General features: G+C 42.6%; 1 protein-coding gene across 1 annotated transcript in view; it reads right to left on the bottom strand.

The window, feature by feature from the left end:
• The window catches only part of phf19 (PHD finger protein 19), a 71,301-nt gene that overhangs the window by 21,660 nt on the left and 34,652 nt on the right, over positions 1-14,989 (bottom strand). The window contains exon 13 of the mRNA XM_056463981.1: positions 3,054-3,139. Coding sequence (XP_056319956.1) covers positions 3,054-3,139 — 86 coding nt within the window. The remainder of the gene's footprint in view (positions 1-3,053; positions 3,140-14,989) is intronic.

Here is a 14,989-nt window from a genome sequence, read left to right as displayed (position 1 = left end):
CTGAATTCATTATATCTTTTATCAGCATTAGATATGGTTGGTATGGCCAATAATTTATATAAAGGTGTGTGTATTATGGCTGTGCGATATGGATAAAAGAAACCTATCACGATTTTCTTGAACAATATTGCAATCACAATTTTGACACACAGACATTTTACAGTGTGAAATAACCAGGTATAAGGGAATGAAATTAAAATCACCTAGTAAAGGTGTAACAAACTGTCTCTAGAGCAGACCTCTATATATATATATATATATATATATATATATATATATATATATATATATATATATATATATATATATATATATATATATATACAGTTGAAGTCAGAATTATTAGACCCCCTGAATTATTAGCCCCCCTGTTTTTTTCCCCAATTTCAGTTTAACGGAGATAAGATTTTTTCAACACATTTATAAACATAACAGGTTTAATAACTCATTTTTAATAACTGATTTATTTTATCTTTGCCATGATGACAGTGAATAATATTTGACTAGATATTTTTCAAGATACTTGTATTCAGCTTAAAGTGACATTTAAAGGCTTAACTAGGTAATTAGGCAGATTAGGGTAATTAGACAAGTTATGCACTTGAAACGCAGCGCTCAGGAACAGTTTAAAACCGTTGTCATGTCAACTTGCTGCAGTAAACAAAGCCAGCAATGCTTGCCCGCCTTCACGCTCTTCTTATTGGCCCACTGCTCTAGAACTGAACGCAAATGGATTGGTTAATATCAGCTGTCAATCACTCAGTCAATGCCTTCTGCCCTTAGATGACAGGAGATACAACCGCGAAAACGTAAAGCGCTGAAGATGAGAGAATGAAAATAACACTGACAGATTTAGTTTTAGAAACCACCTAAAGCTACTAATAATGGCACATCTGATTACTGATCATGTGATGAATGATAATCCACCATCTACACTTTTCGAAGAGTAAATAAAAGACTTCCATTGGCTTCAAGTCTGCTATGAAAATAACTAAAGCATTCACTGCACAGTCTGTGGGATGGAATTTTCAGGTAACTGTTTGCCACATCTACAAATTTTAAGCACGAGAGGTTCTGTTCAATCCTTCATTTAATCGCCTGACGCAGTCAGCCATGCAAGTTGCAGCTATATGTAAGAGTTAACTTCACGTACACCATTGTAAAAGGGCTTGCGCTGACTAAGATTAAACTAATATTGCAGCTCATGAAAAGACCGGTATTGCTATTAAAATGACGTATGCAAATAATAAGGTATATGTCAAAAGCATCTGTGCAATATCAGACATCACCCGAGAGAACACAGCACAGTTAAAGATTCATTCATGTCAAGCAGTGTGTGCAGGGCCGTTGAGCAGTCCGTCCGTGTATCTTTTAGTCACTCAATTATGTTATAAAAATGTATTTTCTTGTGATAACGGGATTTCGTTGAGACATATTTTCCTCACTCATGCATTTATTTATTTTTTGCTTGTTAGTTTTGCTTGTAAAACTTGTAGTAACGGTGCTCATAATTGGTGGGTTCGACTAAATTTTGGCTGGTGCGCCTAAGTTAAGAGCACCAGTGCTACCGAGCAAAAATGTTAATTTCGAGCCCTGTAATGTATAGTAAATATAGTTAAAATATTGTGAACAGCTTAAAAGAAGTTATTTTTATTGTTTGTATATGCTTTGGTAGTGGGGGTTCGCGAGTACTTGACGATATTACATTGGGGGTTGCTGGCTTAAAAGTTTGAGAATCACTGCTGTAGACTATCAAGAAAAAATAGCTTAAAGGGGCTCATAATTTTGACCTTAAATGTTTTTTAAAATATTTAAAACTGCTTATATTCTAGCCGAAATAATATTATATATATATATATATATATATATATATATATATATATATATATATATATATATATATATAGAACATATCTATTGCGAAACAAATAAATAGACTACCGTGTATGCCATCAAACTCAAGTAAGGCTCAGTTGTTCTGCTTAACCACATATCAGAAGTAGTTGCGTGTACTTTACTACGTGTAAATTGGCCTTTCAATTAATCTTTATCTTTATTTGCATAGCGCTTTTACAATGTAGATTGTGTCAAAGCAGCTTCACATAGAAGATTATAGTAAATTGAAACTGTGTCAGTTCAGTTTTCAGTGTTTAAGTTCAGTTCAGTTTAGTTCAGTTCAGTTCAGTTCAGGTCAGTGTAGTTTAATATTCACTGCTGAGAGTTAAAACACTGAAGAGCAAATCCATCGATGCGCAGCTCCCCAAGTCCCGAACTATGCAAGCCAGTGGCGACAGCGGCGAGGAAAAAACTTCACCAATTGGTGAAAGTGAAGGATAAAAACCTAGAGAGAAACCAGGCTCAGTTGGGCATGACCATTTCTCCTATGGCCAAACGTCTTGTGCAGAGCTGCAGTCTAGGCGCCGGAGGTTGGAGATACATAACGTGTCTTTTGCACGCACAAGTTCGATATTTCCAATGGAAAGACAAATGGGTCAAATTATGCCACTTACCAAATGTGTGCCATCCTCAAACTGCTGTAATTTTAATTTCCGAACACATTTGATAAAAAAAAAAACGCTTATTTATGTGGTAATGTCGATTTATACACAGTATTTAAATGAAATATTCCTTGTTCAATTTTTATCTGAAAAAAGGTTTACATCTAAAAAAAAAAGTATAATTTAAATGTAATATATTTAATACAATTAAATATATATTTGTTTAATATTTAATATTTTTATTATACAGTATATGTACAGTGTTTAACTTAAATTAGAAAGAAATTAGTTTTAATTATAATATGGTTCTAATTTGTCATTTTAATTACAATAAAATATGTTTTTAAATATGTCTATATAAAAACACTAAAATTAGATCAATTTTAGCAACTAGTTGTGTAAATTTAATTTCAAGTAAAAAATAGTTTTAGTCAAATAATATTTTTAAAAATTACACGCTTAAAAAATACAAATAATAAAATAAAGTAGTTTCACATTTGAAAACGATTTAGCTGCAAAAAATACGATCTGTGTAAAGTCTAAAGTTGAACTCACCTCTTCAAGCTCTGCAGCTCGTCCAGCGTGAAGTCGAAGATGTTGGCCATATGATGGTTGGTGCTCCAGCTGGAGGTGAGGTCATTCTGCAATGACATCACAAACAAAGCATGAAATACTAATGTTAAATTCATTATCCGGCATCAGCTCTTTGTCATTAGGATGAAGCTGATAATCACAGCTTTGATTACGATGATCAGAGTCGTCATGGCTGTTACACTCAGTCTAATGGCGTGTCTGAAGTTGTTCATGGCATTATTAGCTGCTCTGCCTGCAGTGTTGAGATCTGTGATTTAGTCTGGAGACTGGAGACCTCAGGAGGATTTGTCCGTTAAATGCTTCAGAGGATCAGTGTAATCCTTTTGAGAAAATGCAGAAAGAGAGGGCTGGGGAGTGACAAACTAAAAGTAGCATCAATTGAGAGGTCTAAGATATTGAAAAAGCTTCTCGTTTGGAATGTTAAAAACTTAACTTTTATTAAAATGTGTTTTTTTTCGTGTGTGCTAGCATGTCATGGATAAATAAATATGACACTAAAAACTGCCATATAGGTGGTGGCAAGTCCATGTCTTAGTGAGTGATTCAATGATTCAGTTCATTCAAACGATTCTTTAAATCAGGGGTCACCAAACTTGTTTCTGGAGGACCGGTGTCCTGCAGATTAAAGCTCCAACCCTAATCAAACACACCTGAACAAGCTAATCAAGGTCTTACTAGGTATACTTCAAAAACCCAGCCAGGTGTGTTGAGGCATATTGGAGCTAAACCCTGCAGGGACACCGGCCCTCCAGGACCGAGATTGGTGACCCCTGCTTTAAATAGATTGGTAACACTTTGTTTTGATTTTCTATTTGAGTATTAGTAGACTGTCTGCTTAATATCTGTTGATACAGACATTCATTTAACTGACAATAAGAAACTTTGCATGTCAACTTACACTAACCCTAACCCCAACCGTAACCCCAACCTAACAGTCTACATATAATGTGATGAGAATTAGTTGGCATGTAGATGCGATGTAAATTAAATTCAACAAACGGACCATCAAAATAAACTGTGACCAAAAGATTAATTAATTTAAAAACAAAGCAAATTAGATGCTGTTTCTAAAATTCCACATAAGGTGTCTGAAATCACATATTTCTCTACTATATACGTTATATGAAGAAAGAAAAGCAACATGTGAGCTGATATGCATGTCCAAATTCAAAGTGTCGATAAACAGCAGTCTGGAAGTATGTAGATGACACTTTACTATCCCATGAGGCCATGGGAATTTATGAACTGAAGTAAAGTGATGCATCTGACACAGAAAGGTGGTGTGATAACGGCAAACAGAGAATTTATTACATCCCAATTCCATTCTTACTACTTCATACCATATAGAATGTACTTTTCTAAAGGTCATGAAGTCAATTCCAATTGAAATGTAGTACCTACTATAGATCATTTTGAGGGATGTAAACAAAAACAATGGTCTCAACGTATTTCCTATTTCACATTTTTAATTTCTATAGCATTCAAGAATGCAAAAAGAGCCACATATTGATAAATAATGTTATGATAGCTGTTTTAACATTAAGTGATGAATGAATTGCCTCTTGTTACAGTATGCAATAGTTTGATGACAAGCAGGAAATGTTCATGGGCAAATGACAACATTGAAATGGTCTATAGTAGTATGCAATTTCTGATGCAGCTCCACTGTATAGTAAGTACTAAACATTGCTTGAAACTAACTTCACTAATCTAGCTAATGTAGGGTAAGCTAATGTAGTGCACGTGAGTGGATGGTACCAGTGATGTGTTGCAGCTGGTAGGGCGTCCACTGCATAAAACATATGCTGGATAAGTTGGCGGTTCATTCCGCTGTAGCAACCCCTAAATAATAAAGGAACTAAACCGAAAAGAAAATGAATGAATGAATAACATGGCTATTCTATAAAACAGCACCTACGCGTTTCGGCAACACTTGCCTTCATTTGGGTAACCCTGATAGATAGATGAAGTCAAGTGTTGCCGAAACGCGTTATTTATCTGTATGAATTCCTTACCCAAAGAGCACTGACTACCAGTGAAGCACTTTTTGTTTCATTTTGTATTGATATACTACTACTAATAATAATTTGAACTGCTAATTGTAAATTACACTGGGGTTTTAGCAGCAGCTGCTATTACAACAAGACATTTTTGATGAACAACCACTCATTCCTCTGATGCATGACCTGTTCCAGCACATTCATAAATGAATACCTTCTATAATCTCAAACTCAAGAGTTTTTTTGAGAAGAGTGTTTTGGGGCTCTTCAGGTGCGTTTTTGGTAGGGTGAAGTAACAATCTTAGCTCACATTGTTAAAAACAATTACAATATTATTTTAGATAACACATATCGCGGGAATCGCGGTGGCGCAGTGGGTAGCACGATCACCTCACAGCTAGAAGGTCGCTGGTTCGAGCCTTGGCTAGGTCAGTTGGCATTTATGTGTGGACTTTGCATGTCCTCCCTGCGTTCGTGTGGGTTTCCTCCGGGTGCTCCGGTTTCCCCCACAGTCTAAAGACATGTGGAACAGGTGAATTGAGTAGGCTAAATTGTCCGTAGTGTATGTGTGTGAATGGGAGTTTATGGGTGTTTCCCAGTGATGGGTTGCAGTTGGAAAGCCATAAAACATACGGTGGATAAGTTGGCGGTTCATTTCGCTGTGGCGACCCCAGATTAATAAAGGGACTAAGCCAAAAAGAAAATGAATGAATGAATGAACACATCGCAAAACCTAACACTGACCTACTACCTACCTACTTAGTCAGTTGAGTATACTTTTTTTTAAGCAGCTTTGAGTGCAGCTAACTTGTTTTCCAAGCTTGACTAGGCGGTCATTTACACGACAAAGTTTTAAGTCAAAAAAAGGAAACTTTTTTCATGTGTTTTGCAGATAGTTAACATGACAATGGTGTTTTGTATTAAAATTTTATTTCAATTTAAACATTTTTTGAAAATGCCATCATTGTCATTTCCATGTAAACACCTGAAAACTAAAGTTTTTGAAAACGATGACATCATGCACATATACGCTCATAGGCCACTTTATTAGGAACACCTGTCCAACCGTTTGTTAACACAAGTTTCTAATCAGCCAATCACATGGCAGCAACTCAATGCATTTAGGCATGTAGACATGGTCAAGACGATCTGCTGCAGTTCAAACCGAGCATCAGAATGGGGAAGAAAGGTGATTTAAGTGACTTTAAAAATGATATGGTTGTTGGTGCCAGATGGGCTGGTCTGCGTATTTCAGAAACTGCTGATCTACTGGGACGCACAACCATCTCTAGGGTATACAGAGAATGGTCCGAAAAAGATAAAATATCCAGTGAGTGACACTTCTGTGGGCGCAAATGCCTTGTTGATCAGAGAGGTCAGAGGAGAATGGCCAGACTGGTTTGAGATGGTAGAAAGGCAACAGTAACTCAAATAACCACTCGTTACAACCAAGTATGTAGAAGAGCTTCTCTGAGCACACAATACATTCAACATTGCGGCAGATGGGCTACAGCAGCAGAAGACCACACCGGGTGCCACGCCACTCAGCTAAGAACAGGAAACTGAGGCTACAATTGGCACAGGCCTACCAAAATTTGCCTGGTTTGATGAGTCTCGATTTCTGCTGCGACATTCAGACAGTAGGGTCAGAATTTGGCATCAACAACAAGAAAGCATGAATCCATCCTGCCTTGTATCAACAGTTTAGGCTGGTGCTGGTGGTTTAATGGTGTGGGGGGTATTTTCTTGGCACACTTTGGGCTCATTTGCACCAATTGAGCATTGTGTCAATGCCACAGCCTATTTGAGTACTGTTGCTGACAATGTCCGTAGCCATCAGAAGATGGGTACACTGTGGTCATAAAGGGTTATGACCACAGTGTATCCATCTTTTGATGGCTACTTCCAGCAGGATGGTTTCTTGAACATGACAATGAGTTCACTGTACTCAAATGGCCTCCACAGTCACCAGAACTCAATCCAATATAGCACCTTTGGAATGTTGTGGAATGGAAGATTCTATGCTATCATGTCAATATGGACCAAATTCTCAATCTTGTTGAATCTATGCCACAAAGGATTAAGGCAGTTCTGAAGGTCCAACTGGTACTAGTAAGGTGTACCTAATAAAGTGGCCGGTGAGTGTATAATGTTTATTGAGCTGTAGATTAAAGGTCATCGCAAACACAAAACAATGGTAGAGTACATGATAGTGTTGCTGCTCAAGTGTTTGCTAACGTTAATGCTTCATCAGCAAAATGTGGATTTACTACACATTACAACCAACAGCAGAAACTCATCATACACACACAACACATTCCTAACAGGTACTTCTTAGCACTTCCTAACAGCTACAGTTTACCAACATGTTAACAGTGCCAAATACTAGCCTAGCATATGTATGACAGTGCTTTTGGTCTTTTTTGGTAAACATTGTGGTATAGATGTGAAACTTTTCTAAAACACTAGGGGAAAAACTTTTTACATTAGTGTCATGTAAACGTAGCCTAGCGTGCAACTACTTGAGATCATAGTAGCTTGTAGCTCGGCTTTCGATGTAGCTTCACAAAGAAATGAATGAAAAATGAGGGAGAGAAGAAGCAACACCTCAGAAAAGAAGGAGAAATGCAGGGTCTGCAAGGCAGCAGGCGTCACAAACAAAAAGAAGATCACCACAGGGTGCAGAGACATGCTAGAGAAAGCCAGGAGAAGATACTGAAGAGAAAACTTCACACAGGTCATATTTAAATCGGCTTTAAGTCTGCATACAACAAACCTTGAGGAGAAATGGCTTAAAAAAAAAAAAAGAAATGAGCAGCAATTCACCAGGCTGCATGAAAGCAAGCTGTTGAGGGATTCGAGAAACTTTAAGAAGTGCTAGAAAATAAACTCTGAGTATGAGAGGCTGGGATTTGCACTGACAGGTCAAGCATATAGCGCAACTTTGCCTACTTATGAATTTGAGGACTGCACAAACTAAATTATTTAGTCTGTGTGTGTGTGTGTGTGTGTGTGGTTTAGTGATAGATCAATATATCAGATAGGTCAAGTTTCCCAACATGGGTTTTTTGAGCTGATAAAAAGCTAATAATTAATCAGAGCATCAAATATAAAGTTACAATACTTTAAAAAAGAACATCTAAATAAAACAAACTATATATATATATCCCAAATCATGTTTAACAGAGCAAGGAAATTTTCAAAGTATGTCTGATAATATTTTTTCTTCTGAAGAAAGTCTTATTTGTTTTGTTTCAGCTAGAATAAAAGCAGTTTTGAATTTTTAAAACCATTTTAAGGTCAATATTATTAGCCCCTTTAAGCTAAACATTTTTTTAATAGTCTACAGAACAAACCATCATTATACAATAACTTGCCTAATTACCCTAACCTGCCTAGTTAACCTGATTAACCTAGTTAAGCCTTTAAATGTGACTTTAAGATGTATAGAAGTGTCTTGAAAAATATCTAGTCAAATATTATTTATGGTCATCATGGCAAAGATAAAATAAATCAGTCATTAGAAATGAGTTATTAAAATGGGTTATGTTTAGAAATGTGTTGAACAAATCTTCTCTCCGTTAAAACAGAAATTAGGGAAAAAAATAAACAGGGGGGCTAATAATTCTGACTTCAACTGTATATATTTGTTTACGTAATGACTAATTGTCATTGGAGAACATGCAAATATGTGGTTTCATTATTGAAACTGTACTTGAGTGAAGTCAGTTAAGTGACTCACAACCTTGTGAAAGGATTACAAATAATTCTCAATTATTTTAAGCAAAATTAGGGACAAATTTAATTACAGCAGCTTTGATAATGTCTTATGTTTTGTCATTCAACATTTGTATTAAAGTGCAAACTATGTCTCACTACCAAACACATGTGAGAAGTGACATGGAAACAATGCGAGGTCACATAGTATATCTTTTGTTATTAATAAAATACAATTAATGGGAAATTTAATAAATAATTCTCGTTAACTTCTGGCCGCAGCCATATGTGATCTATAGCTGATTAACCATGTGAATGGATGATAACCAGTCAGCACAGAATGCCCCTACTGGCCCATATCTGTCAGCTAATAACCACTGATAATGCCCAATCAATCGAGTGATAACATTCGAATCGGCTGCTTACATTGAGGAATTCCAAGAAAATTCCAAGTAGTGGATGCTAATAAACACCCATACTCAGAACTATTTGATTTTTTAACATTATTTTTTAAATGTTGTATGAATGTATTTATTAGTGGCTGATACCTACAGAGGTCAATCCAATGGATATTTGCTCATACATCAAAATTCAAAAGTCTCCAATAAGTTTTTATTTTATTACTTTTAAAAGTATTTTCAACAGATAAACGTGACAACAGTGACATTCATTTTACAAAAATGTTTTTCTATTTTAGTTGTTTTTAACATCCCGTTTATGAATAAATACTGAGAAAAGTATCATTCATTTTCCATCGGCTTAATCTCTATTTCAGAGGTCGCCACAGCGATAACTATGCCAGCATATGTTTTACACAGCGGATGCCCTTGCAGCCGCAACCCAGTACTGAGAAACATCCAAACACATTCATTCACACACACTACGGGCAATTTAGTTTATTCGATTCACCTATAGCGCATGTCTTTGAACTGTGGGGGGATACCAGAGGAAACCCATGCCAACATGGGGAGAACATGCAAACTCCACAGATAAATGCCAACTGGCCAGCCGGGACCGAACCAGCGACCTTCATGCTGTGAGTCGACAGTGCTAACCAAAAAGCCACTGTGCCACCCCTGAAAAGTATCGTAGTTTCATAAATATTCATAATTATAAGCATTATTATGTATATTAGGATGATTTCTTAAGGCTGCTGAACATTTTACTTTGCATTACAGGAAAGAATCTTTATGTTGTTTAAAATTGCAATAATAATTATCAATACTACTGTTATTTATTAATCAAATAACTTATAGATGCAGTAATTTTGGCTGATGCCTATAACTATTGTAAGCCAATAATAGATAAATACACATCTTCAAAAAATACAATTCTGAGCCTACTTACGAAAACTGAAGTGAAACAAATACAGTGAACAAATGAATTTAGTTAAAATTCTTAACCGCATAAAACAAGAAAACATCAACATCTTTCTCTTTCATTTACAAATTTGCCAAAATGGCACCAATCAAAATTCCTAAGGCCAGCAGCACACAGATAAACTGAATCAACTGGCAGGAATAATCCATAATTTATTGGCTTAAAGATATCTGCCAAATAATTTTCTTACTGAGCCACTAAAGCTGAAAACAAATTAAGCATTTATTGGCTGATACCAGTTTAGATGCAAATATAATGTGCAACTGTGGTAAGAACGCTACGGTTACTAAAGTAACCCTTCGTTCCCCGAGGGGGGGAACGGAAATGCTATGTGGAAACTTCCACTATGGGGATTTCGTCAGAATCCAATCATCTGAAAGAGTATAAAAACGGGCCAATGAAATGCCAATGAGTTGGCAGCGTCAGCGTGCACAGCTGGCGTCAATGACAATCAGTCATGCTATAAAGACGCAGCCAGTGCCATGCTCGACATCCTTTTCTAGCTGAAGAGACTTTCACGCTCAACAGCTAAGGGACAATCGTTGTGGCGAAGGAACATAGCATTTCCGTTCCCCCCCTCGGGGAACGAAGGGTTACTTTAGTAACCGTAGCGTTCCCCTTCGGATGGGGAACTCCAATGCTATGTGGAAACTTCCACTATGGGGAAATCTATGGAAAACGCCACAACGAAAGAACCTTACTGCACCCCTGGCGAAGGGTGTGCCACGCAGTAGAGCGAGCGCACCTACAACGCCCCGAGACACAGTCTTCCAACGTGTCCCCTGGCCCTCACTTACCTGTTCAGAAACGGTTATATTTTTCGGGGAGTCGCAATAACCCAGTAAAAAGGTTTTGATACGACAGTACGTTGGGAAAGCGTTCAGTCCCGATAGGGAGGACGCTGCGGAGCTCACCTGCTACCCAGAGGGGAGACCTGGTGACAATCTATGGACCAGCCCAGAGATGGGGGGGGTCCTAGCATAAGGATGGTTAGCGGGGAGGGAAGACACGAGCCTGCCCTAGAAGGGGGGACTATACCGTGGCTGAGTGAACGTATGGGATCGCCAGCGGGGATCACACATAGCAGGCACCTATACCCAGAACGCGGGCTGACCAGCGGGCATGCCGACAACGTAACGGGCCAACACCTGACTCCTCCGCTGAGTCAGGTGCTGGGGGCCTCGGAGGAACTCTGCAGGGTTCGCCAAAGAAATGGGGAACTAAACTGACAAAGCTGAAAAAGCGCACGTATCTCCGGGTTAGGGAGAGTGGCGCAGCAAGCGTGTTTTGACACCTCAACCGAATCGTTTCCTCAATCACCAAGGGTTGCCTAATACCCTTGAGGAAACCGGCTCCACTCGCAGATTGTAACCTTGCAAATGTATTGGGTGTCACCCAACCCGTAGCTCTACAAATGTCTGTCAGAGAGGCGCCGCGTGCTAACGCCCAGGAGGATGCGATGCTCCATAGTGGAGTGCGCTCTCACCCCCGGGGGACACGGCTCACCCTGGCCCAAAGGCTAGGGAGATGGCATCCACTATCCAGTGGGCCAACCTCTGTTTAGATACGGCACTTCCCATCTGCCGACCACTGTAATGGACAAAGAGCTGGTCAGAGGATCTAAGGCTCTGAGTGTGGTCCCCATATATTCGCAAAGCGCGAACAGGACACAACAATGAAAGGGCTGGGTCTGCCTCCTCCGTGGGCAGCGCTTGCAGGCTCACTACCTGATTGTTAAAACGATGTGGTAGGAACCTTGGGCACATAGCCGGGCCGGGGTCTCAGGACAACGTGAGAGTAGGCCGGCCCGAATTCTAGGCACGAGTCACTGACCGAAAATGCCTCCAGGTACCTAACCCTCTTAACCGATGCCAACACGGCCAGCAGAGCTGTCTTCAAGGACAGAAATCTCAAGGATACTGAGTCGAGTGGTTCGAAGGGATCTCCACGTAGGCTCGTAGCACTACCGCGAGATCTCAAGAGGGTATGAGAGGGGGGCGGGGGAAAACATCTGCCTCGCACCTCTGAGGAACTGGATGATGAGGTTATGCCTCCCCACGGTGCCGCCATCCACGCATCATGATGAGCGGAGATGGTGGCCACGTAAACCCTCAGTGTGGAGCGCGACAGCCTTCGCTCCACCTGTCCTGAAGGAAAGAAAGCACAACACTGATCTGGCAAGATCGGGGGTCTTCTCGGCGAGAAGCGCACCACTCAGTGAATAGACTCCACTCCAGGGCGTAGGCATGCCTCGTAGAGGGTGCACTAGCCTGAGTGATGGTATTAACCACCGCCACCGGTAGGTTACCTAAGTCTTCCTCGTCGCGTCTTATGGACCCCACGTGGAGGTTCCACAGAACTAAGCGAGGGTGCCAGATGGTGCCCTGTCCCTGAGAGAGTAGGTCCTCTCTCAAAGGGACTCGCCAGGGGGGGCGTCGCGAGGAGGGAGAGTTCTGATATCCAGGTCCGGTTGGGCCAGGGGCGCAACTAGCAAGACCTGCCCCTCGTCCTCCCTGACCTTGCACAGAAACTGCGCGAGTAGGCTCACTGGGGGGAGTGCATACTTACGCATGACTCGGGGTGGAGTCGCCATTCTCCCGGGGAAGGAGCTGCCGTGAGAGCCTGTTGGCCGCACGGTTGAGCCCATCCGGGGTGTGAATAGCAAGCAGCGACTTCAGCCGCGTATGACTCCAGAGGAGCAGACGGCGAGCGAGCTGAGACATGCAGCGGGAGCGTATACCCCCATCCGGATGGAACACGCTACCGCGGCGTGCTGTCCGTCCTGACCAGCACGTGTTGCTCCCTCAGCACCGGTAAAAAGCGGCGCAGAGCGAGAAACACTGCCAACAGCTCTAGGCAGTTGATATGCCAATGCAGCTGGGTTCCCCTCCACAGGTCCGCAGCAGCATGCCCGCTACACACGGCCCCCCACCCCATACTGGAGGCATCTGCCGAAACGACAGCCTGCCTGGACGCCTGACCTAGGGGCACACTGGCCCGTAGGAAGAAGGGGTCCTTTCCAGGGGGTGCGGGTGCGGTGACACAGCGCAGTGACAGTCACTCGGTGTGTGCCCGCGTGCCATGCGCGTCTGGGGACCCGATCGTGAAGCCAATGCTGTAGTGGTCTCATATGGAGCAATCCGAGCGGCGTGGCCGCGGCTACGGATGCCATATGCCCCAGGAGCCTCTGAAATAATTTCAGGGGGACCACTTTTTTTTTTTTTCTGTCAAACTCTCTCAGACAGTTCAGCATTACCTCGGCGCGCTCTCGTGAGAGGCGCGCCTCCATAGTGATCGAGTCCAGCTCCAACCAGAGAAAGGAGATGCTCTGCACGGAGGCGAGCTTGCTCTTTTCTCGGTTGACCTAAACCCCAACGGGCGGAGGTGCCGGAGCACCTTGTCTCTGTGCATAATCAATTGCTCACGAGAGTGGGCTAAAAATCAACCAGTCATCGAAATAATTGAGCGTGCGGATGCCGGCGAGCCGAAGGGGCGCGAGGGCACCCTCCGCGAGCTTGGTGAAAACTCGCGGAGACAGAGAGAGCCCGAAGGGGAGGACCTTGTATTGCCACGCTCGACCTTCAAACGCAAACCGCAGAAACTGCCGGTGGCGTGGAAGTGTGGAGATATGAAAATACGCGTCCTTCAGATTTATTGCTGCAAACCAATCCTGAGGACGAACGCATTGCGTGATGCGCATCTGCGTAAGCATTTCGGAGCGCAGCCAGTGAAGGCAGCGGTTCAAAATGTGCAGATATAGGATTGGCCATAGCCCACCGCTTTTTTTTTTTTTTTTTTTTTGGGGGGGCACGATGAAGTGCGGGCTGTAAAACCCGCGCTCCATCTCGGCTGGAGGGCCGGCTCGATTGCATCCTTCGCCAGGAGGACAGCAATCTCCTCTCGCAAGACAGGGGCGGACGCAGGACTGACCCTGGTCGCCCGTGAACCTGGGAGGCCGTTTAGCGAACTGAATCGCATAGCCGAGTCTGGTCGTATGGATGAGCCATTGCGATGGGCTGGCCCGCGCTAACCAGGCAGGCAGAGCCCCCGCAAATGGTCCCACCCGCACGATCGCTGACGTGCCAGCGGCGGGGCAGCGTGGAGTGAGTGGGCTCATCCGGGGAGCGCTGGGGTCCCACAGGAGAGCAGGAGAGGAGATGTTCTCGTCTCGCACTCAAACTCCAGGAGAGGGGCTGGGAGTGGAGAGAAAGGAGACCGTTCTCTCGTGCTCCATGAGCCATTGGCGAAATGCACCGATCCTGCGAGCTGGAAGGCATAGCGTCCCAGACTGGCAGTGTTCGGGCTGTCACATCCGGAGGAGGGGAAAAGTGCTCTTTCACTGAGGATTTTGATGGCGGTTTTTTTTTTTTTTTTTTTACGCCTTTAAATAACGTGCCCCGCCCTCCAGCGGGGAAAGAGCAAATTCCCTCCTCCCCAGATGGCCCGCCTCAGGGACGCTTCGCGGTCCGTTTTACCGAACTTAGCGGCGCCCTGGGCGGGGGACGCTGGTTGCCTGCGCGATGCTCGGCGCAGCCGCGTGGCCGGAGGCGCAGGCGGGGCGGCGAAGCAAAGCTGCGGGCGGGCGTCCTCGGCGAAAAAGCAGCGGATGTGGATGGCTCGGCGGGGGGGAGCGGTCATACAATCCCGCCGATAGAGACCTCGCCCATCGCCTCCGACTGCTCTTTCACCGGCGTGAATTCCTGGGCGAATTCACTGCCAGTGTCGCCGAACAGGCCAGCCTGGGAAATGGGTGAGTTAAGAAAGCGAACTTTGTCAACGTCACGCACATCACCAGGTTTA

This window comes from Danio aesculapii, chromosome 8 (assembly GCF_903798145.1).
Source record: "Danio aesculapii chromosome 8, fDanAes4.1, whole genome shotgun sequence".
Classification (NCBI taxonomy): Eukaryota; Metazoa; Chordata; class Actinopteri; order Cypriniformes; family Danionidae; genus Danio; species Danio aesculapii.
The sequence above is the reverse complement of the archived record's forward strand: the minus strand, read 5'-3'. Positions and strand labels throughout refer to the sequence as shown.